The following is a 25,075-nucleotide window of genomic DNA, read 5'->3' on the forward strand; positions in this document are numbered from 1 at the left end:
CATATTCTGGGATAGCTCTAGGGATGAGCTCTCTAAAACCATGTCTCTGTTGTCTGGCTCAAGTTCTGTCCAAGAGCAACAACAGGGATAAAAATGTCATGACACCGCGCCTGTAAAACAAACTCTACAAAGTTTACAAAGAAAAGCGGAGATTGATGAAGAGTGACTGATCATTTAATTTTGACACATTAAACCGGAGCCCACAGTTCTGTTACTGCTCTGTTGGGAGTAGTTCAACACAAGGTTAAAAAGGTGTGAATATATGATCGTGTATATAATTGCTATACACAATGGGTTTCACTTAACTGACACCTCATTCCTTCTTTACACCGACTGAAACAGGTTTCATTTTGATTCATCAGCTTGGCAAGATGGCGACATTTCATGTGCAAACAATATCTGCACCAGGAAGGGGAACATTTAGCAAATCAAGTTACAATATAAAGTAATAGGAAAAATATGCTAAATCAAATATGTAGAAACCAATTTTTAACTCTCAACACAAGGCCAATGTGACAAATTACTGCCACACTCATAATGCATTCATTTCTTTACGATTTCAAAAATCACCATCAGTAGAGCTCCTCAGTAAACTTGGTACAATATCCCTTTCTCAGATCCCTGAATATAGCCTTGTTAGCTCATAATGGACGTGAGCTGTGCCCGAATCACTGCTGTGCTGCATAAAAAAAATTCAGTACTCATGTACTTAAGTATTCATGTCCATAACATGAATTCAATATGGGCAAATGTCCATACAGAAAAAACTTATTAAACACTCATTTTGTAATTAACATGACAATTGTGACAGTCAAATTCATTAGAACAGCAGCCAACATTACATTTAATTTCCGTTAAACTGTGTTGTGGTAACAATAATATTACATCAAGCTACATTGGAAAAGAAGAAGTAATTGTGTTGTTGAGGCTTCGTTTCGTCTTGGATGTAAGAAGAATGATCACATGTGCATGTTGCATCCTACATGTTGCATTAAGGGCACTAATGACAAGAAGTTCAGTGCAGACTTTATGTATAAACAACTTGGACAAGGCTAAAGTCAGACAAAATCATACAGGAGAAAAACAGGAACAAAATACGTTGCTGGATTGTATTTGATCACAGATTCTTCCACAGAGCAAGACTCAGCACCATCAGGCCCAGAGAGTAGCAGGTTGTGGAGGCAGAGCTTTCAGCCTGTGTTGTGACTGGTTGACCTGGCTGGATCTGTCTGAAGACATTCGTCATCAAAGGCGATGAGCTGTCGTTGACGTGCACTGTTCTGCTAAAGAGGTCGATCTGGAGACAAGACATCGGGCGAGTTAGCTGCATTCAGTCACTGTGGGAGTATATGTACTTTATGTTCGGGCCACTGTACGTAAGGATGAAGAGAAACTCACCAAATCCTTGCTGACTTTGATCGGCTCCTTGAACACAGTCCAAACGACGGCCTCATTGCAAGCAGGGGTGGTCAAGGAGCCAAGGTAACGATAGTACTTAGTACGGTTCACGCCGGTAAGGAGGTCATCCAGTGAAATTCCAGAAGGAAGTGTTACAGTTTGACCTGAGGACAGAAACACAACCTCTCAAGGGACCGCAGCTGACATAATTTTATAACAGAGCAATGGATCCAATTTAGTCTAGAAGACTAAAACATCTCCTTACCTTTGTTTGAGATGTTAAGCAGATAGGCGGTAAATTTCTTCCAGATTGCAGGTTCGTCATTGCCTGACATTTCCTGAAAGAATGCACACAGGAAATGTTTAGTTTCAATTGTTTCTTAAACCCAGTGGAGGAAAGAAATGTCTCATGTCCTTTGCATATTTAACACAGTACAGTAATGAAATTAACAAAAAATATTGAAATGATGGAGTCCAACAGATGCATGAACTTAAAGGTTCAGCGTATAAGATTTGGTGACATAGTCAAAGTTGCAGCTGAATACCCCTCACCTCACCCTCCTCTTCCAAACATGAAAGAGAACCTGGGGAAACCTTCAGTTGTCTTAAAAACTCAAAGGTGTTTAGTTTCCGAATGTAAATACAAAGTAATTAAATATAAAGGGGCCATTCTTGGTTAAAGTAAAAAACAATTTGTACAATAGTACACACTAGTGAAAACATAACTATGATTATTTTGTATTAAATTTCTGCCAATAGATCCCTCTCACCTGAAACTTACACACTGAACATTTACCCAAAATAAAAGCTTTTGAGGTTTTGAACCACATAAAGGTGCAGTCCTGTTTCGTCACATACACACACACGCACAAACCAACAATCCTTCCCAAGTCAGTGCCAGCAAGCTATGCAAACAGATTCTTGCCACGCCAAGGCCTTGGAGTGTATGAAATGTACTTAAGCTTCCCTTAATGTTCAGTTATTTGAAATGTATGGAATCCATTTGAAAATGTCCCATATATTGAAGAAAATATGTCACTTTCTTTGAGTTTTTAGCCAGGACATAATATTGCTTATCATCATGTCCCTCCACCAAAGAAGATTGGCTTTCCCAGCAAGAAGGGAGGAAGTCAGGTTTATTTTTCCAAAGTCCTCCCATGCTGCTGTGAGCTTGTCCATGGGAGTTTGAATTATTTGTCATATAGATCAGGGTTTCAGTTTGAGTCTGTCTCTCTGATTTGTTGGATCAAATTCCCCAGAATCAAAGTTAGTTGAACCGGCAGTGCCTGCCACTTTTCATGAGGTCAAGGAGGGACATCGTCCAAACGGTACGTGCATGGTCTGAAATGACGGCACAGGAATGAACCAACAAAAAAAAGTACATATTCAACGAATGCACCTCACCTCGATGAAGAAACCAAGAGCAGCAAGGCCATTGGAGTCTCCAACAGCCAGGGTTGTGTTGCCATTGTAGGATGACTTGACGTTTACAATGTGCAACTGCGGGAGCAAAGAGAAAAGAAACACAGTCTCAATTTATTGCTGTAATTTGAATTTGTAGCTTCATATGACAAACCCAATTTACCTCCATGGGGTAGCGCTTGCCATCCACTGTGTGCTCAGACCCGGGGACGGAGGATCCATTTCCCCAGTGCAGGTGAAGCTGCAGGGTGTCGTAGGTGTTTGAAAGACCTCCTCCGGAAATCTGAACACCTGGACCAAGGGTAACCTTGACTGGGGAGGTAAAAAAAACAAAACAATGGACAATAAAAAAAAAACTGATAAGAAATGAGAGAAAACGATAAAAAGGCTTGGTGTTGTGTCCAGTGCTGTGTCAGCAAGATTCTCGCATTATACATTTTCACACTTTGAAAAACACCTCCCTCTTGAATAACCTAATGCAACCCTCTTTAACCGGCCTTTAAGCAGGTGCCAGTCCTCACCCAGTCCTCACCTGTCTTGCCGGTGTTTTCAAGGGTTTTCAGTGCGGTGGTACTGCTGAAGTCGGTAAAGGTGAATTCTGTCAGTTTTACATCAGGTTTGGCAGCTGCTGTGTTAATGTTAATGGGCGACTGTCGGGAGCCACCACAATATTTAGGAGCGATGGTTGCCCACTTGGTGTCATCTGTAAAACACAAACACAACTTTGAGTAGCTGTAGTGGAGCAGCTGAGATGTTGAGATTGGTAGAGAATACAGGAGACCACTCACTGCAGGTTGGAAGATGATAACACCATACTGGAGGTGGAAGAGAACAAATAAGTATCACTTCATGATAACAAGTAGTCTCCATGGAAACGCAGCGTTAATCCAAAGAGTCATAAATCCAAGGTGATGAAAAAACAGTTCAAATACCTACCAATTCCTTCAGTGGCACAATCAACCCTTGATGTGAGGGCGCACGCAGTGAGGACAAGTGCTACGAGGAAGATCATCTAAAGAAGCAGTCACAAAGTCACTTAACAATTTATTCTCATACAAAGTTATGATCATCCACATTAATCATTGGTAAGAAATTGCATAATTCAAATATCTAAATAAGAGAATAAAATAAGCCTATTTTACTCTGTAGATTGTCATTAAAAATACTCACATCTTTTCACATAATTAAAAGAATCATAATTGATGATGCACAATTTGACTATGGTAGAGAGAAGGAGTTCTACTAAAAGCTCTGTTTCAGATTGTTGGATCAGATCTTTGAGATGACTTGAGCAGCAGGTCTTACCTTTGACGCACCTGTACAGTCCTCTGTGTCTATCAGCTGTGGAGCCTCACCCACCCTCTTTTTATTCTCTCAGGCTCTTCAGTAGCCTCTGAAAACACTCCTCCTCCCTGACACATTTTTAATCACAGGCAGAAAAAAACAGCACTATAATAATGATAGTAGAAGGTTTCTATTGCTGTTTTATGGACCAAGAGGTATTCAATTTATGAAACATTAATAGAACATTAAACAGGACAGAGGTGCTGCTGAAACATGATTAACTGGACAACTAAAGCCTTGAGAAGGGTCAGTTTGTCAAACAGGGACAGAAAAGTGCTTATAATGTAGGATCCACTTTTGTCGATTCTTCAACAAATATATTTTGTGAACCTGGATCCAGTTGATAATCCACCATTTGGTGGCGTGACAGCAAGATGTCCTCGTATGACTGCATCACCGCCTCACACGAGCATGGGGGCATTTTTGGGATTGACAACAATCAGAACTGTGTTTTTGAAGTAAACGTGTCCATAAGAATGGAAGATATGTTGGTGTCAAAAATGAATTGTTTAGACATTGTCCTATGTCAGGGGCAAAGAGAAAAACAATGCTTTATGTTTTGAAATCTATGTTTGATTGACATGAAAAGTCTTAAAACTACAAAGACCATCTATGGAGACTGCAAGCAGCATTCATCATTTATTCAAAGCTATAAACTGGGTGATGCATTGGAGCATTACTGTAAAGAGGTTAGGGATAGGTTAGATCTAGCTAGGCATGTGACTAGTAATTACAGATGATTGCAGGAAAGTACACACAGACAGATGAATAGATCGATGGACAGACTGGCAGACAAACAGATCTTTGTCTGATAAAAGTTCTTTGAGGTCATAAGTAAGGCATGCAGCAGTGGATATTCCAGAGTGGCATGGGCTGGCAGCTGACTTTCTAAAGAAATAGTGTAGCAATAAGGTATGAGGAAGGTAACGGCTTTGCCAGTGTGGACCAAGGAGCAGCAAGAGGACAAAGGATGACTCACTACAGACTCATTCATTCAAAGCAGCAGCACCTGAGAGTTTGCCCTTTCACCACAACTGTGAATGAATCTTAGCATTTATCATTTGAATGACACTAGTTCAGTTAGAAATTAGTTTTTCCAGAACCAGTTTTGCTGTCTGCATAATAACATGTCAACATGTTTTGTACATACTTTATAGTAGCGTGAGCTGGTTACACCCTTATGGGTTTGTATACTCTCACTTTCCCTCTTTACTGGACTTGGCCATTCTTCCTTTGGTAACAAAGAACCCCTGCTAGTTAAGAACTGTTAGAAACAGTACTTCTTTGTTCGTTTTGACAAGTGTCAACCAACGTCCGGGTGCATTACCGCCATCTACTGTGTTATTGCACCATTTCCTGGAGCAATCTAGCAGAACATTAGCTACTCATTGTACTGGAAGTTTTAGGCTGCTAGTTGTAGCGCTCTTACACACACAGCTGACCTTCAGTTCAAAGCACATGCCTTTGATGATTTAAGCAGAAGGTAGAGGGTCACTCGCAGTGAGCATACCTGTGCCAAGGCTATACCGACTATACCTTGGTTAAAAAAATGTTTAGTAGCGCTTATTGTAAGTCGCTTTGGATAAAAGCGTCAGATAAATTAAATGTGATGTTGTGTAATATAAAAGGCTAACGCCCATGTCTTGACACATTGTGTAGATTATCAAATGATCTGTAACTGCTTATAATTATTAAGGCGTTGTTCTTGAGTGACTGACATTTTAATTTTCTGACATACCATCCTCACTAGTAGCTAGGCCAAGTGTGGGAACACCTGCCACTGCTTTCGTGGTTATTACAATTGAAACATTGTTGTGGTATTTTCACCACCACACTCCCTCTTCAAGGGCTTTGTTACTTTCAAGTGTCATCAATTTTTGTAAAACTCATCTGGGTGTGTAGCGACAGTTGTTACCAAACCAGCCAGATTAGGAAATGTTAAGACGACATGTTTGAATCAGGAAGGCACAAAAATATCAGTTATAATCAGACATGATTCTACTAGTGAGCAGGTTCTGTAAAGCAGTAGCAGTTTTTTTTTTTTTACATGCAGCAACTCTTTACATCAGGTGTTGGTGGTGATGGAGAACCTTTGGATCAGATTCCATTTCCTTTACAGACACATACATAAAGATTTCCGCTGATGGCTAATCTCGAATCCCTATAACTTCCCCCACTGGCATTTTTATTTAGTTATTATCCGAAATGGTTAACAAATCGGTGACTAAAACTCATGCCAGTTAGGCGCACCAATAAAAAGTGTAATTAATGAGAAAAAATATATATATTAGGAAAATAAACCCCATCAAAACAAAATTATCACTTTATTCTCAAAGTGTCAGGTGTTTTTATGTTGGGAATTCATGTCGCGTTTGGTGTTATACTCTGCACTAATACAGAATAATGCCAGTCATAATATTTGAGCTGGGTTGTCAGTCAATATGGTGGAGTGATTTACACCCAGGATCCCCATTAGCTTTGGTGATGAAACAGTCACTCACACTGGGGAAGATGGCATCAATACAAGTATTTATTTCAGTTTCACCATTAGTTCACCATTAATTATTTTCCTTCTGATTAATTGCACCCACACACTGGTTAGTCTGATAGAAATCAGTATGATTCCCTCATCATATTTCCAGTTTTAAAAAACAATCCATACAGCATATGATATATTTTTGTGGTTAGCAATCTGTGGTTGAAGGTGAATAAAGAGCATGATAACACCTAGAAGTTTAATAAACCATATTAAGATGTTTAAATTAAACTTCTGTGGTCGGCAAATAGTCAACATCTTGATTATGAGATCACAGCATATAACTGCATATTATACTGCACATACTACATTGTCCTTTGCTTACAACTACTGAAATAACCTTGAGAATACAGGCAGATAATTAATACTATATATGATTATCCTTCAGAGCAATTTCAGGGAGCCAAACTGTTTTCAAGGATGCAAATTAGATACAATGGTGAAAAGACATGCCGGCAGCAGAGACTGCATGACGGGTGTAGAGCTGCTGGCTTGAGATGATTTGTAGACCGTCCTGCTGTGAAGAGTCTGCAGAGACCGATACACGTTGTTGTATCCCATCTGAGTCGGGAACAGCTTCATCTGGTGGGGTTAAACCAAAGGTTAGCTCTCAGTTGAGATAGAGTGATGTTAGAGCCATTCTTTTGACTGGATGTCCAATGACTTAATCGCTGTCAATTATGCTGCTTTACTAGTTGACTTGCTCAAGCAATAGCCTAAGAGAGGGGACGGGACAAGAGTAAACACCCATCGTAAGGAACTTTAAAGTAGGAAGACATCAATGTGCTACACAGAAACACCAAAATGTTCATATGAATACAGCGAAGATGCTTTGTGGTTCAGTCGGAGAGAGTCTCCCTGGGAAACACAAACCCGCAGGTTGTACGAGCTTGGAGCGATGTAAAGGCAGTTCTCATCTGGACCAAGGTCTGAACCATTGTCCACGTCTTTGTTGCATTGTTTACACTGGTTGGTGTTGGTTTCACATTGCAATTTAAGGAATTAAAGAATTTTGCATGACATGCATACGTCCCTGTCCTCATCACCTATGTGGGCTGCGTGCACTAGAAATGTGCGAATCAACACAAGTACACATATGCTTCACTCATCCACCCATTGTAATTATTTTTTTCTCCCCAATCTAGAGACCCACACCTGGACATTCAGAAAATGAAATGAAATCCACTGTGCCAGGATTAAGGAGACTCCACCGCGCCTCCATGATGCGCCTGGCTGTGCATCCCCATACTTGATTGATTAGCTTTTACACATGTACGTGCGTCACAGGTCTGCCTATTGCCAATTAGGTGCATGGGGTGACAGTCATCTTCAAGTGCGGTACCCTATACACTAATTGGAATGCGAAAATGAACATCCTTGCATTCAAACACATAAGAGTTGAAGACTGTGAGCAATCCTGCGAGACACTTTATCTAGCACGAATTGTCCAAAAAAGGCGTTTTCACACTGCAGGCGAGCCAAACCATGTCTCCGTTTGATCCACACCAAGACCATTTCTTTTAGGTCGGACAAACCAAGTTGAGTTGTGGTCACATAAAATATTCACACATGAGGAAACCACCATTTGTCTCCTGTAAGAAACCTGATGGCCAGGATTCTTTACCCATGTATATGTTCCAGCCAAGATGGTACATTTGATAATCAAAGTTGTCATCAAGGTTGTGACGTACCTGTCCCCGCAGTGTATTACCAGAATTCATTCGACAGTAAATGAAAGAATGTAGCAACTTAAATGACCTATTGTTTGAGAAGGCACTCAGTCACATGTTTGTCTTTCAGCTGTGCACTGATAAGGGTCAAGCCGAACGCCGACAACCACTGATTTCACCGACAACAGTTTGAGTCGATGCAGGTGAAACCAGCATAGCCAAGTGGAACTGACGTCTTGGAGCCATTGGTCCGGGGCAGACTTGTCTAATCAGTGGATAAGGGAGGCTGCACCAAGCAGGGAATTTACCAGATTTCTCAGATGGTACACGGAATTCTGAAAGTTTTATAGTTTCAGCTTTGAACTCCTGCCAAGTGACGTTGAAATAAAACAGGAACAGTTTTAAGGGCTATCACAAAGTGACCACTGCCGGTCTCGTAACGTGTTGTTTGTCTTGTTAAACTCCCATGCCAAACATTCAAGACTTTATTACAGGTACAGTCGAATGTTTGACTTATCTGACCAGACTGAAAACAAAAAAGTAAAAGGTTATGATGATTATAAATATGAATTTTTGAGTTTAATTATATTCCAACTTATCCAAAAATTATAAAAAAAAGTTATCCCTGTATAGTTGAAAACTAGTAGCCCATTCTTCTGGACTCAAACACCCACCCCTCCATCGGCATAGTAGTGTGCAGATGAGTGAATTATCATTTTTGGGTGAACCATCCCTTTGAGCCCATTGTTAATTTACAAAGCTATTGAACCACAACGTCATTGACATGTTTGTTGACACGTTGCTTCATTAATATGAACATGGGCATTGTAGTTTTGAGGGAATCGCACAAACTACACATTTTACTGCCCTAAACACAGGCTTGTGCAGACCTCACCATGTGATAATGCAAGATGTCACAAATGTTATTTAAATCTCATTATGCTACCAGCTGTTCAGGTAAATAGTCATGAAAATCATACATTTCTTATTGTGTAAAACGTGTTTGAAAACAGATGAGTCCACTCACCAGGTCTTGGTCGACTTTGACGGACTCTTTAAAGACGGTCCAAACCACTGCTTCGTTACACATAGGGGTGGTTAGGGAGCCATTGTAGCGGTAGTACACAGTTCGGTTCACACCGCCGAGCAGGTCATCAATGGAGATCTCGTCTGTGACCTCAGCTGTTGAGCCTGTATTGAAGCAAAAAATGCACTAGATGTAGTCATACATTTATGTCTGCACGTTCAGTGTTTAATGCATTGAAACAGATGAACACTCACCGATGTCTTTAATAGCTGAGAGATAGTTGGTCAGTTTCTTCCAGGATTCCATATTAGATGTTGGACTCGGTGTGGGATTTGTCTACAGGGACCAAAGATTGTAAGTAAAGATGGATGACGCCTCTCCACTACCTTCCACTATCCAGAAATGAAGCCAAAATAACCAGGACCGCCATTTTGTGCCAGAGTCTGCGCAGTAGCAAGCAGGGGATGGCACTGCAGGGGTGACCAATTGCAAGTCAATCTGAGCTGTCAATCATGACATTTTAGCTCATTTTTATAGCATAAACTAATTAAAACCAAATTTACTGGAAAATTTGCAATTGTGCGATAAGAACTACCTTTAATTCCATAAACCATCTTTGAGAAAAATGTATTTGATGTGCACTTTGACTTTTTAGTTTGGTCCTTGTCTTATCAAACGAGGTGAACAATGTCCGGTATCAATATTTAAGGCCCTGGTTTAACAAAGCTACAACACCTACCTCATGTCCTGAGCTGCTGCTGCTGCTTTTGGTCGATGCAGCCTGGAAAACATGCGAGAATAGTCTTACACAAAAGACTCACTGGTTTGGTAAAATTTAGTTTAAATCAATTTTTTTTAAGTGAGGTATTTAAGATGTACACTGGTTGTTTGGTGAATCGTTTATTTGGTCACTTGTGTGGAGACAGGTCACATTAAAAATCTACAGCAGATACTGTACATCGTGGATTTGCATCTTACTATTAACATGCTCAACGTTACCTCAATAAAGAAACCCAGAACTGCCAGGCCATTCGGAGTCTTTATGGCCTTATCCAGAGTTAAATCCTTCCTCTTGGTCACTATATGCATCTGGACAAAGACACAAAAGCAAACCCCATCACAAACCACTGCATTAAGTGCAACAACAGAATTGTTTGGAGTTTTGCACTTACCTCCATTGGGTATCGTTTTGAATCCATCGCGTGCTCCGAGCCCATGGAGTCATTTGAACCCCAATGGAAATGGAACTGAAGGGTGGAGTAGACGTGACCCAAACCGCCGCCCGATACCTCCACTGTGTTTTCTTTAAGCACACACTTAACTGGGAGTTGAGTGAGGACACAAGCAAAAGGTGTAAATGGCTTTCACAGATTAAATATAAACAGAAAAACGAATTGAAATAGGGTCCTCGCTCAGTGCTCAGGCCCGAATTATAGAAATCTTAGTTTTTCCTATATTAGCTGCCAGCAGCAAATTCTCATTTGTAGACGTCATTGTCATAACACTGATGAAACTACAGTTTACTTGAGTTTCAGTTTTGAGTTGTGTTGGATTTCAAAAAACACAACAGCCTGTAATGTAGAAAGGAAACTGTCAAACCTGCGTGGCCGGTGTTAGTGATGTACTTGATGGCGTGTTTGTCGTCAAACTTTGTAAAGGTGAAGGCGTCAAGTGCTTTGTTCACCACGGCGTTCTTTGTCTCAATGTTTATGGGTGACTGTCTTTCCCCGCCACAGTGGGACAGAGACAGAAGTTGCCAGTGAGCCTGGCTGTATTCTGAGGGGAGTGGAAAACCAAAGTTGAGGACAAGCCCGAATCCTCTGCCACCAATACTTCTGTAACTTTATATATTTGGTGATACATACTGCAGTGATCATCATCATAGCACCATGCCTTGCCTGTAAAGAATGGAACAGTGATAATTAATGCACCAACAGAGTCAGAAACATCCTAGGTCACATGCGTGGGATTTTCCAACTCACTGGGAGGGAGAGAAACTCCAGGAGAAGCAAACACTTGACGTCCATTGAGTGTTTGTGCAGGCCGATAAACATTGGCGAGTCCCGTAAGCGAGGCAAACCGCGCAATCTAAGAAATGAAAGAGAAACGTTTACTCAGATCGTCTGAAGTAGTTTGTGTCCTGATCCAGCAGAGGGCGCTCACTGTCAGCTTGACCTATTGCATGCCCCCTTGACCCATCAGTGTTGTTATGTTGTTGCAATGAAAATGGAGGCAAGCAAAGCTGTCCCGAGCGGACGATCGTGACACCAGAGAATCTGAGAAGCAGTGTGTGAAAGTCTTTTGGATTCTACGGTGAAGACTGCAAAGGTGTAGCCATTTGTCGTATTATTCTGCCAGCCAACAAATCTGTGGGCTCACCTGTTAGCGGGAGCTGAGGAGGCCCACTCTTGTCTGAGATATATATTCACACAAATCGTGTGTAGTGTTACAATTCGTTTCCCTTTAACACAATGAAGATATCGGCTAAAAATGTTTTGGAGTTGCTAGTGAGTAGCAACATTACCTGGTTATTTGTCGACACTAACCCTAACCCTGGTAAAGTGAATTAAGTGGTTAGTAAAAGTAGTATGCTATAGGATACAGATGAACTTTACTTTGTGATCTTTTTCACTGATAAAATTCAAGATTCTGAACATTTGATTTATTGCATTGTGCAGGCGTGCATCATAGGTATGCTATGCAAGGACAACACGTCATACACCTGCTCAGTTGGGACAGCACCAAGAACAAGTCACGTGCAGAGAAACAGTCAACTTTTTTATCAACTGATGGCTGTCACGCAGATAAGAGGTCTCTTCCTTTACTTGAACTGTCACATGCAGCCAGCCAAGGGCTTTGTGTTGCTGCGACAGAACGAAAAACAAAATCATCCAACCATGCAGAGACCAGCAGGTTTCATTTTTCTATAAAACATGCAGGCAAGGGTCACCAGATGTCAGTGGCTGCTCATGTAACAGTGTGCATGCAATTCCTCTTGACATAGGCAAAGATAGTAATGAAGCAACACATACACTCTGTAACGCAAACGTAAAACAAATGTAAGAAGCTTCAAGCTTGTCAGGCAACCATCTCATACTCTGCGCTACTTCCTGACATTAAGACAAGTTTGAGGCCACTAAGGTTGCCTGAGGACAGAAACAGGGAAACGTGCACCAAGCCTGCTGGGACATTACACAGACACCTCCCACAGCTGCTGTTGACTGATTGTGCGTGAGTATTTGCTGTACACAATGCTGTAATTATTTTGACCGTTTTTGCCTCTAGGCTTCAGCAAAATCAAGTTGGAGTAAGATAAGGTGTCTTTCACACAAAGTCCTAGTCTTAAATTGAGTATACATGTAATAATAACTACTGAGTACCTGTGGGTCTGACCGTCAACATGTTGACTGGCATCGTGGCTATGGAGGGATCCCACTGCAGGGCGGTCTCTAGGTTTGGGGTTTACCAGCATCTTGTATGAGACTTCTCTAGATTACTGATAAGTAAACACGTACACCTATATCCTGAAGGGTTCTTGACCGGCGTTTGATTTGACTCGCGAGTGGTCCATGTGTGGTCATAAATGGATTTCCTTGACCTTGCAAATCCACCATTATGTTCACCAGCTACTTGGTTCAGAGCAACTTAGCTTTTGTGCTAAGCTGGCACGGACATGGTAAAGCAGTGCCTGAAGGCTCTGTACTGGGGGCCTTCTCTTTGCACTTTGTGTAATACGAGCACCATTAACATTGCTCTCTGCTGAGGAGCAGGTTTTGCAGGCTGCCCAACTAACCAGATTTTTGTTGATGTTGATTGGCTCTTGAAAGACGGTCCAAACGACAGCTTCGCTGCAGTTGGGCGTTGTCAGGGAGCCCATGTAGCGAAAGTACTTTGTGCGGGAAACATTTCCAATCAGGTTATCTATAGAGAAGTTATGGTTTATGGCAGTCTCAGTGTCTATGGAAAAAGGGGGAAAAAAACTGTCAATCAAGTGAATGTAGACATATGGATTTAAATGCACCAAAATAGCAGCATCCTTGATTTGATGCCATGAACTTGATTTAAAAAAAACGAGTGGTTAGAAAGGCTACTCCAAGCAAACAATCATGATTTGACCTCCACCCTGATCCATCTATACACTGGCCTACGTTCGACTCCTGCATCACACACAAAATCCTCCTTATAGCCATTCATGCCCTTGTCCGCAAGTACCTGTCTGACACTTTAAAAACTACTATTCACCATTATATAATTACAGTTTTATTTTTACTCTCATTTCCTAACCCTGTAGACCAACCATGGGTATTGTGAAAGTTGCTATATAATTTAAAGTTATTCAAATAAAAGCACACCATCTAATTTTATCCAAATACACTAAACATGCTGCTCCCATAGACATCATGCCAGCCTTTGAAAGATCGTGTGACATCTGACTTTTGTTCCAGCGCGAAATATGTCAAACATTTTCAAAATAAATGCACCATGCGATGCCTCTCTAACAGCTTTTATTACTGCAACACATCCTGCACGGGATCTCTACAAGCTTAATCGATGCAATCAGCTGCACTTGAATATCAAATGGGAAAAACTCCGACATTTACTTGTGTTGCTCGTCAGGTAAGACGCGAGTACGCCCCATGGTCCGGACACATCTCCATCTTCTGTTGCCTTTAAGGAGAACACATCGTTATTGCGGTTGCAACGTGAATATAATAATTTTGACAGTTCATGCAGTCCTTGTCAATTTTGTTGTCGGGAGGCCAATTGTGACTCTTTGAGTGTGTTTCTGGTCAGATGAAGGCTCTCAGAGCCAATGGATGACCTTGAACAAAACCCAATTTCATCAGTGCAATTCCCAGTTCAAATTAGTAAACTGGATTTATGCAGAAATTTTATGTGTTTTTTTTTTTAAACACTTCTGTGCAGTAATAATTGTGTACACATACGTTTACGAAAAACCCAAGAACAGCAATTCCTTTCGGATCTGCGACGGCCTGTTCCACAGTGAGACCTTTCTTCAGACTGACGATGTGCATCTATGAGACATTTTATAAAATCAGTGATTAGTGAGAAAGTGGCAACTTTGAAGGAAAGCTCACTGTGAATGTCAAACACGAGTGTACCTCCATTGGATATCTGTGCTGGTCAATCGTGTGCTCCGAGCCGGGATGGTGGTCAGTATCTCCCCAGTGAAAGTGAAACTGGAGCGTGGAATATGTTCCATTAAGTCCACCTCCACTCACTTCAACTTCATTATCCTTCAGCAAGCATTTCACTGTGCATGGAAGAGACGTGCGTGTGAGCAGTGAAACCCTTACATTCCTTTCTAGGAAATACTAGGTCTCTAGCTTTACATTTTGCTGGTTGATAATTTGATTTACCAAATTTGTATTAGTTGGACAACCAGCAGGGTTACATTCCTTGTAAAGCAGAAAAGCACTACATCCAGAATGTGCTGCAGGGATCATGTGTTGCATGCAACAATGTACACGGACAAAGAATTTAAGGAACAAACTATTCAAGTTGAAAATCTTTACTAATCCACATTGTATAATTTGTTGACAACAAAATGACAACAACGGTCAATGGAAATTAAATCAACCCATTGAGGGGCTGGATTCAAAACCACACCGCGTGAGCGTGAGGGCCAGTCATCAATGCCTTCATCATCCAGGCACTGCTGCTGGGTTGATGCCCTTCTAAATCTTCCTCTATAATAGATCTGCACGCAGCTCATTGATTCATTCAGCCCCTCCCCACTCTGCTCGTCTTCTCTCTCTCTCCAACACACACAAGCAGAGACGGGAAACAGAGATGGGTGTGGGGGCAGAGGACGTGCGTGTTTGTATGGGGATTGGTTTAACAACTTTGGACGTGCCTCACCCAATGGAAACTGGTTGGGAAAGAAGTTGTGTCAGATGTGTAAACTGTAAACTTGGTAAACAGCAGTTTGCATACATGACAGCACATCATTTGAAGAGGGAGCAGGCCAACTTGTCCGCCTTAGAACGCTGCGTCTTTTTTGTGTTCTACAATTGTTCAAATGATTATGTCAGAATTTTATATATAAAACTTAAACTACCTTTTGATGCTCATGTAGTATGAAATAATTCCAATAGGGCTAAAAGGTGGAGTTTGGCTAATGAAGTTAATGAGCATTTTTTTTGGGGTGAGATCTTTGCTTGACTACAGCCTTTACATACAGTCTATTCAAAAGGAGCCTGTTTCTGTACCTGTGTGTCCGTTGTTTGTGATGGATTTGATGACGTGTTGAGAGGAGAAGTTTTTGAAGGTAAAGTCCAGCAGTTTCGCATCCGCGTGAACTTTACTGGTGTCTATGTCAATCGGAGACTGCTTCTGTCCTCCGCAGAAAGAAGAGACGTCTCCCCAGTGGGCCGGGCTGTGAGCTAAGAAAGATGGAGGTCCTCGCAATGTTAGGAACCAACTTAAACAAAAGGATTGGTCAAAATCGTTCAGTGAGCCCGAAATCTGTTCTTACTTACCACAGCCAGTATAGCACCAGTCACTTCCATCAGCTGAAAGAGAAATACAGCAAATATGTGAATAGTGCAGGAGCCACGAGATACAAATAATCAATACATTAGAGGAACTTTATTCAGCTCATGAACCCTCCAATTTTTTTTAACCATTTTATAACCTGACCTCGAGGTTGGGAACCACTGAACCATCTGTGTTGAAATCACTGCTCTGACATTGTGGTATTTCTAAAAGAAAAGTCCAATAGTGTAATACAGGGTCCATTCCTCCGAGGACATAATTCACTGGAGGTGGCAGAGAGCACCTCCACATGTACCAGAGGACCAATCAGTGCAGCTGAGGGCTGTTAGCTGATTGAGACATAGACACAAAGAGGAACACGAGAGAAAACTCGAGACTGAAAGAGTCCGAGCCAATCAGAAACCCTTTAAGTTGAGTTGGTTAAATTTATGTTTGTTCCTGATTTATAAAAGAAATAAATCATGTTGAAACCCTAATGGTTTGTCTCTGGCTGTTGTGGTGAGAACATCATCTATTGCCACATTCACCTTTTAATTTTATTTCTACTTTTAGTAAAGATCTGACAAGATGTAGCACACAGCTACTTCTAACATGTTAAAACAAGGTATATTTTTAATTTGACTCACTTAATTTGAGTGCTGCCTATTAAGTATATAAGTATTTTCTTCTCCTTTAACTTATGATAAACCAGGAAACAAAGGATAGAGCTCATGAACACACATTTTCCCGGAAATAAGAGGAAATTTATGCATTTTACTCACCACATTTTACCAAAGCTCCCAAACCGAGCCACAGCAGCAGTGAGGAGGGAAACATCTCCAGAAGGAAAAAGGACAAACCATCATTAATCACAACGAGTCATCCAAGTTTTCATGCAAGCATCATGATCTGAAATCCCATTTAACACCAGACAAACCTTAAAACAACTGTGGCCCTGCGAGAGAATTAGAAATTAGCTTGTGTGATGCTAGTCGATTACAAATGCCATTGTTTTAGCACGTATGTGTGTTAAATGTCTGAAATGGTCTTACCTTATGGTTCCAGTCTCAAGTCCCCGAGCCTTGAAAAAAACACCGTCAGAACATCAATGAGGAGAAGACAATGTGAAGACTTTTTCAAGTTAGTGCTTTAAAGCCAGAGGGACATCCGATGGGAGGGGGATGCGCTGTTTAGACAACACTAAACCAACATGATGGTAACATGACCACAGGCCTCTTTGGATGATGTAAATAAAGGCGTTTAGAGCTAATTTGTGATCAGGTGAAATCTTGGGGTTTATTCGGGTAAGTGACTCTGAGCCCTCTAAGTTAACTGCTGCATGAGTTGTTTTTTTTTATATGACACAGTGCTCGTTATGAACAGGGGTGAAACCCTCAAAGCCACTGTTACGGGCCTCGACTGCTTTAAAGATGGGGTGGGGGGGGGCAGTGTCGTTTATTTCTCCACACCAGGTGTTCACTCCTGGAGTACCGCCCTGCACCACCCACAGGCCAAGACAGTGATCCACACTTCACTGGCTCCTCCTCCAATTTCGTCAGCGACCTATCCGGCTCTCTGGTCTTCGTGACCGGAGGAATAAAAGGAATCCTGTTTGATGTTGAGGGGGCGGCGGAGATTTAATGTGATCAGTCCGCCTCGTGCCACTTTGCTGTATTATATCGACTTGTATATGAGGGTTTCTTTGTGGGGCCGTACTTTAGTTTGTTATATTCTTATTTCATTGGGCACTCCACTCAGTTTCCCTTTGTTAGTTCACTAGTCTTTATAAGTGGCGTTCTGACAGTACTTTTGGTTATGTGAAGTTTTAGTTTAGGTATCGGCTAGACAGTGTTATTTTGTTTTTGTGTGACACCATGAGTCAGGGGAGTAGGACCAGGATTTAGGAAGAGGGCTTGTCGTTTGTTTATTTTATGTTTTGGCATCACCCTCCGCCCCTAACCCTTTGTGTAACATGTTTGTTCTTTGATTCCTTTGTTAATGCAAATCATTTGGAGCATTATTTCAATAAAAAGCTGCGTTGCCAGATTCTACCGGCGCTGTGTTACTTCCCTTCCTTTTAGGGAGCAAAGTGTATGATGAACATTCATATTGGATTAGAGCTACACATAGTAACATAAACCATTGATTAAATGTTGTGTATATAAGCCAAGTTGAAGGGTTAAAGCAAAGTGTTTACTCTCTTCAAAAATATTCTAAACATTTGCTGCAAATACTTTAACAATAGACTCAAATGCGCAGAAGCACAATCCAGATATAAGGTTATCCACGCCACGGAGATTTTCTCCGATGGCATTACATTCCTTTTTAACAGTGAAATGAATCTTCTAATTTATGGGTGTCTCTGCAAACTGACACTGGAGAAGTTTTACACTCAAGCTTCTCTCTTACATTGTAGGGACCTGGAGGAATGGGACGTGCTGTCCTGTGTCCTGTGTCGTCGCCGTTTGTGTCATTATACTTTGATTGAATTTCACATCCTCTTGTCAGATCAAAAGGTAATAGAGAGAACATTGAAATGTCTTATGACAATATGATTTTGACGATGTGACTTTGATGATGTGATTTTGCAACTCGTTTTCAGTGAAACTTTCCAAGAATTTTTTAACTCTTCCGAATCGACTTAACTTAATATTGACATAGATTTTATAATGACAAAAGCAAGTTTACAATAAAAACATTGACACAGCGAGAGTAACTTTCCATGGAGGGGAAGCCAAATGTCTTTATCTGGTAATGTTTATTGTAAACACACACACTTCATAGGTCATTACATTGATTTCCTGGAGACTTAATCTAACCTTAACCATTGTTACTACTTGAATAATCCTTAAAACATGTCGTCAGCTTAAAATTCAATGATTCACTTTCTGGGGAGTTACTTTTTGTTCCATAAGAAAGACAATGTGTGACAGTGTGAACAGATGTAGGCGTCCAAAACATCAGTAAAACACGCACGCACACACACACACACACCTTTAAGAAAAATGCATACACGTGTTCTCACACTGCCACATCGCATTACTCCATGCCTTCCAACACATAGCCTCGAGCGCAGCTATTTATATGGAGTGGAGTGTATTAAATGACTCAGAAGACATTCAAAATACACAAGGGTGAAAATACAATCAACCAAAGGCTGAGGTCGCCTGGGGTTCAGTCATCTTTAGGCTTAAAATGTCATAAAAGAGAAGTCAAATGTTCATGAGTTTTATATGCATGTGCTTTATTTTATATCACTTTAAATCTTTTTACATGTGTATATTTTGTTAATTGTTTTATCTTATGTGCAACCCGGCTGCCGTAGGTTAATTCACTTTTATCTGATGAGTTGTGGTGAAAACCTTGTTTCTGCGTCTGACCCGGTTCTGACCGCTGGCCTCCTAATCTTGCCAAGTCACCGAGAAGCAAAGGAGAAAACATTTGTCTTGGCACAGCACAGAGCCACGCCTGAAAACCATCCAACAGGAACGACAACCATCAGCCCCTGTTTGGCCGAGCAACTGATCTCATTCTTTCCCGTCAGCACCTGATGGAAGTGTCAGCGGATGTGAGTCATGTGCATGACCGTATTAAAAAACACTGATATTCCACAGGCTGACACAAAATACACAACTTTATTTAAACAGCTGAGAAGATGCATTTATAAAGGAGTTACAGTTATTGCCAAAAGGTGATCCATACTTGTGAATACATGCACATTAATAAAAACTACAAATTAAAGTTCACGTAGCATTACAAAAGCTAATCAGAAGCAAATTTGTGTCACATATAATCTGTGCACGTGATCGACGTGTTATATGAGACAAAGTTTTATAGGTAAGCAGAAATTTATTATCAAGTGAGAGTCACGGCAGCATGAAATATAAAATTGCATCGTAACATGTTGCAAAGTCATATGAGGTATCCTGAGAAGTTTCATATTCTTTTATATTTACATTCATTTTCATCTATTTAGTTAGTCAATACAGACAAGACAGGCCCACACATTTTTCTTGCTCAGCTAAAGTTGTTTTACAATAACGCTCCTACAAAAAAAGCATTTGAATAAATCATAGCCTTATAGAAATACTGTATTTTGCATTGAAAATACACAAAAATGAAGGTCATTAAATGAAATTCTACAAAATGACTCTTGCAGATTTTAGTAAAAATTGAAACGCGAGCCGTCAGATTCGGGGCGTGCAGCCAGACAGCGCCGATCCTGGTCGCCGTACCTCTTGTGACCACAGGAGGACGCTAAAGGGGGGGTTGTCTCAAGGGTTGCTCAAAGAAGAGAGGAAAAGGTCCTGCAATAAGAAAGGTCAGAGCAGAGTCAGAGTGTGTGCTGACCTGAGGCCTGTACCACGAATCAACAGCAGCGTACTTCACTAAAAATCAGTCCCCCCCGTATAATCCATACAACAAATCTGGTTCTCATGGGCTGTGAGCACGTTTGTGTAAATGGAAACAGAGTTGATAAGAACGAGGAACAACAATCAAAGCCATTAATTAAGTCCTGAATATGGCAGGAGAGTGAATGCTGATGCCTGTGGGTATATTACGTCTTAGCGACAGACGAGTGACTTGTATAAGACTTTAATTGTCACATAATTAAATTAGAACTAGAAACTCTAGTTAAGATGAGAGGGAGTCCACGTGCGGTTAAACTGGTTCAACTGGTTCAAATGTTGATTCATATTTATGGTGAACAGAGAGTGGAACATTACTCCTGATCAACTACGTCAGAGTAAAAAGCACAGTTCTGTCAAAATCTAGTAATATCTGTTCAATAGAGAAACAAAGCCATAGTATTTGTCATGTATTTAATTAGAGTGATACTCTCCCTCTGTTTGTTAGAATCTCTGAATTAAAACCAGAGTGGAAAATCTGACATCTATTTGTCCCTTTATCGTAAAGTGTTTTGTCCCTGTCAGGATCCTGTAGGAATGACGACGTGATCCGATATCCTGCTCCATAGCACAGGCCTCTGCTGCTGTTGTGTCCCTAAATGTGGGATGTGAGAAAATGCAGAAACTCACTGAAATAGGGACCCAGTCAGCTCGTCCACAAGGCCACCTGCAATACACACAGATATTAATACTTCAATAGAATACACACGAACACTGGTGCGTGCACTATTTGACTAATAACTACCGGTGTTTACCTGGAGAGCAAATGGTGTCGCACAGCATGGGGCAGAGGTAGCAGGACGAGCATCCCTGCAGGACAAACAGTGTGAGCACACAAGGAGGTTGTGGTCACGATGAAGTGTGGTGTGTTATTTCTAAAGGTGGTAGGAACTTACCTGACAGTGCTTGCAGTGATCTGATTCGTCTCCCTCCTCACATGGGCACTTGTCACAGCTACTGGAGCAGTGCTAACAGGAGAAACACACACGCACAGGTGCAAAGTTGTGTTTATTACCTCGAGTACAATTGGACCATTAAAGGCTCGTACTCCCATCTCCTCGTTTTTACCTGGCAGATGGAGCACACGCTGCACAAGGAGCCAGAGCGGAAATGCAGCAAGTCAGAGACGGCGTCCTCCTCACCCTGGGTCTCTGCTGCGACGTCCTCATGCTCATCTACAGTCAGAAAAGTCAACACGTTTTAATATTTGACAATTATTGTGAATTCTTGTATCAGTGTGCACATATCGAATCAAAAGGAAACCGCGAAAAAGGTTGGGTTAATTGGAGACACTCAAATGACCATAAGTGTGAATGTAAGAGTGAATCACCAGTTTGTTGCCCCTGCGTTGTGATTGGCGGTGTCCAGGGTGTTCCCCGCCTCTCACCCAGTGGCAGCTGGGATTGGCTCCAGCCCCCAACCCCCAACCCCCACCCACCCATAACCCTCAGCTTATACAAGCGGTATAGATAATGGATAGACGGGTTTATGTTTAAACTCCTAAATGTCAAAATCTATTTCCAAGTCTATCTGAGTCTATTCTTGGTCGGCTTCATGTAAACCTTCGACAGAGACCATGAGATCAAATTATTGGTGTCAGGTTGTTGGTGTGAGGTTATGTTAAATGCGAATCGGCTTCAATTTTGTAATGATCCGGCAGAACAGTGTGTAACACCGAGGACGAGACACGTGTCAGATAGAATCAAGGAGACAAAATGTGCAGATCAGGACGAGTAAAACAAACTTTGTGCACATGTATCATATAAATAACAGTATGAACGCTCTGTAGTGATCAACAAGTGTTTTTGCCCTTTTCTGTCCCAAAATAGCCACATTGGCTCAACAAAAGGTTGAGATACTGACCGGTGCCACGCAGCTACCACACAGATAAACCGGTCTATTTTAGGACTGATATGTGTCACACACTGTTCTCACAGCGGCTTTAACAATGTCAGAGAGAAACTCAAGTATATGGGATGAATAACACGGCACATTCAGAAACTGAAAAGAAGGATTTGAACGCCTGGGTTTGAAAGTTGGAAATCTGATGAAAGATGAAGTTATGAGACTTTGCTTAATGTGTAAAGCTGAAGCACCTCACTGTTCTCCCTGTGCATCAGTTTGTTTTCCAGGTTCGAAACCTCGCACACGATGATCTGAAAATCTGGTACACGTCGGTCTGAAATGTTGAAACTTGAGTTTTGAAAGGTCGGATCTTTATTTTGAAACTTTGCAGACGTACTGCAGTCAGTGGTTCCAGTGTTGAGTTTGAACCACACACACTTTTCAGAGACACATTTGCAAGCTCATGAATCTCGTGACTTTTTGAAAATCAGGATCCAGGGATGAAGGGACATTTGCTCCTGACCTATTATATATCTGTTTTTTATCAGATTTCAAGCTTTTCAAACATCGAGTTTCAACTTTTCAAAACCTTTTTTCCAGTTTCAGAAAATGTCACAATATTCATTTCATACTTGAGGGTCAACGTTCACCCAAAGAAAAATAACAACTTATCATATTTGATACTAAATTTGTGACTTGTTTTGTTTCATTTTCCTTAGGATCTGTTTAATAAATTGATAAATTAAAAAAGTGTATATACCATCATCACCGTCCTCTTCCGCAGCTACCTCCTCTCCTTCGGTTGCCTCGTCTTCCTCAGCATCCTCTTCTTCGGCTGTATCATCCTCATCTGCGGCCTCCTCATCTTCATCCTCCTCATCATCATCCTCCTCATCATCATCATCATCATCCTCCTCAGCTGCTGCCTCTTCCTCCTGCTCATCGTCATCGTGATCCTCTTCTTCATCATCATCTACCTCATCTGCAGCCTCCTCCTCATCATCTCCCTCCTCCTCTTCAGCAGCCTCCTCCTCCTCATCATCATCCCCCTCCTCCTCTTCCTCATCTGCAGCCTCTTCCTCCTCCTCTTCCTCCTCATCCTCCTCTTCCTCGGCTGCCACCTCATCATCCTCCTCTTCTTCGGTATCATCCTCCTCTTCTGCAGCCTCTTCATCTTCTTCTCCCTCAGCTGCCTCCTCTTCCTCATCGTCTGATTCTTCTTCACCTTCCTCTCTTTCTACCTCTTCCTCTTCCTCAGTAGCACCACCATCGCCCTCGATGGTTTCGCCCTCCTCTGCCACAACCTCATCGTTTCTGGCAAAGAGGTCGGCCTCTGCTTCGGCCACGTTCTGGGCACTAACTACCCCAGAGAGTGGAAGCTGGGATGAGCACAGGAGCACCAGCAGGAGTCCCAATACCCAACTCTTCAACAGTGCCATCTTGGAAGATTTACACAACTCTTAGAAGCAAAAGAAAAAATCTATTCTGGAGGAGCGTCTTCAACCCTGGTTCTTCCACCAAAAAACAAAACAACTAAAAAAAAAGCAAAAAATCCACTGAAAACAAGAGGGAGCTGCAGAAGATGCAGGAAACGATCTCAGGTCTTTGGTCCAGGCTGCAGAGAGAAGGGGTGAGGAGGGCCGTGCTCACAGCGAGAGAGCAGTGTGTGCCAGACTGGTGCCGGTGAACACAGAGGACACAGTGGAAACACACAGCTGGGTGAGGGGCGTATGGTTGTGTGGCTGCTTGTGCATGAGTGACAGAGGCACATGTGTGGGAAGAATGCTCGTGATGCCTTTAACACAGTGTATTGGAGAGGGGGGGGGGTGTCCGTATGGCATTTGGGGAAGGGGTGCGGTCAAAGTTGAGAGGGAGGGGTACATTTATAATTGCTGACATTAAATATTTTAGTATAACAATTGTAGGCCCATACATGTAGAAATATATTGTGCATGCAGTATGGTCACGGGACAGTTTTCGCGTGTCCTGCAAATGTCCACACGTCTGTTGTTTATTACTTTTGTTTAATTTACGCATCTATTTCTTTTCATCAAGACTCATGAATTATTCCCTAAGAAAACTGGGAAAGAAAACTTGCAATGTTATGCATCCATGCATCTGCATCCTTCCACCAAGTTTCAAGGAAATCTATTTGGTCGTTTTTTGTGAAATCTTGCAGACCTTGGCTGAGGTGAATACACTAGAATGACTCATATGTGCACAAAGGTTCCCTTAAATTCAATCAAGCTGCACCACATTTCCCACACTCATGGATATTTGTCACCTAAATATGACATTTTCTTTTATCAAGAGCCATGAATTATACCCTGGGAAGTCACTGCAAATGTTAAAAATAAATAAATATGCCATGTACTGTTTATTGCAATGTTAAAGGGATAAAAACATTTCCTGGATCCACATCTTTGTCCGGTTCCATGCAAAATGAAACTTTCTTTCTTGGCCCGCGTCACATCCTTCCACTAAGTTTCAAGAAAATTGGTTCCCATAGTTTTCGCATAATTCTGCAAAAGTCATACAAACGGCAATAAAAACATAACCTCCTTGGTGGAAGGAATAAAAAAATCTAACTATTGATTTCCCAGTAAATTAATTCTATAGGAAAATCAGGTGGCATTCACACACCAACAACAACAACTTTTGCTGCATCAGCACAATAAAAATATTTGGGGTTCACAAAGTTCACCCATACACCCCACTCCTCTGTAACTCAATCTACTGTAAAAGCTGCTGGAAACTCTGGACTGCATGTGCCCATTAGAATGAAAGCATGCATTGAAGGTGCATATGATATGATAAAGAATTATGCAACGTGAGGTAATAAAATCTTAAATAACGTCTTAAAAATGACCAGAGTCTCAACAGCAAGCGTGATATCTGCCTGTCAATCCCGAAGCTGAGCGAAGCC

General features: G+C 41.5%; 3 protein-coding genes across 3 annotated transcripts; all 3 read right to left on the bottom strand.

The window, feature by feature from the left end:
- Positions 1-1,014: 1,014 nt before the first annotated feature.
- Positions 1,015-4,174, bottom strand: LOC117753316 (carbonic anhydrase 12-like). Its single transcript, XM_034571314.1, has 9 exons — positions 4,126-4,174; positions 3,757-3,832; positions 3,609-3,635; positions 3,353-3,523; positions 2,984-3,132; positions 2,803-2,898; positions 1,664-1,736; positions 1,399-1,562; positions 1,015-1,297 (listed from the first exon to the last, which is right to left on the bottom strand). The coding sequence occupies exons 2-9, from the start codon at positions 3,830-3,832 to the stop codon at positions 1,118-1,120; spliced, it is 936 nt and encodes a 311-aa protein (XP_034427205.1). The 5' UTR covers positions 4,126-4,174; the 3' UTR covers positions 1,015-1,117.
- A 2,500-nt stretch (positions 4,175-6,674) lies between these two features.
- On the bottom strand, positions 6,675-17,291 carry LOC117753313 (carbonic anhydrase 4-like). The gene is made up of 17 exons (XM_034571311.1): positions 16,948-17,291; positions 16,678-16,732; positions 15,901-15,933; positions 15,631-15,804; positions 14,521-14,672; positions 14,344-14,433; positions 13,999-14,065; positions 13,191-13,354; positions 11,380-11,485; positions 11,263-11,295; positions 10,997-11,173; positions 10,570-10,718; positions 10,397-10,486; positions 10,137-10,178; positions 9,652-9,733; positions 9,398-9,561; positions 6,675-7,282 (listed from the first exon to the last, which is right to left on the bottom strand). The coding sequence occupies exons 2-17, from the start codon at positions 16,730-16,732 to the stop codon at positions 7,115-7,117; spliced, it is 1,746 nt and encodes a 581-aa protein (XP_034427202.1). The 5' UTR covers positions 16,948-17,291; the 3' UTR covers positions 6,675-7,114.
- A 3,639-nt stretch (positions 17,292-20,930) lies between these two features.
- Positions 20,931-23,889, bottom strand: LOC117753315 (sarcoplasmic reticulum histidine-rich calcium-binding protein-like). Its single transcript, XM_034571313.1, has 5 exons — positions 22,910-23,889; positions 21,373-21,479; positions 21,201-21,272; positions 21,060-21,114; positions 20,931-20,971 (listed from the first exon to the last, which is right to left on the bottom strand). The coding sequence occupies exons 1-5, from the start codon at positions 23,586-23,588 to the stop codon at positions 20,931-20,933; spliced, it is 954 nt and encodes a 317-aa protein (XP_034427204.1). The 5' UTR covers positions 23,589-23,889.
- Positions 23,890-25,075: the final 1,186 nt, after the last annotated feature.

This window comes from Hippoglossus hippoglossus, chromosome 19 (genome assembly GCF_009819705.1).
Source record: "Hippoglossus hippoglossus isolate fHipHip1 chromosome 19, fHipHip1.pri, whole genome shotgun sequence".
Taxonomy (NCBI): domain Eukaryota; kingdom Metazoa; phylum Chordata; class Actinopteri; order Pleuronectiformes; family Pleuronectidae; genus Hippoglossus; species Hippoglossus hippoglossus.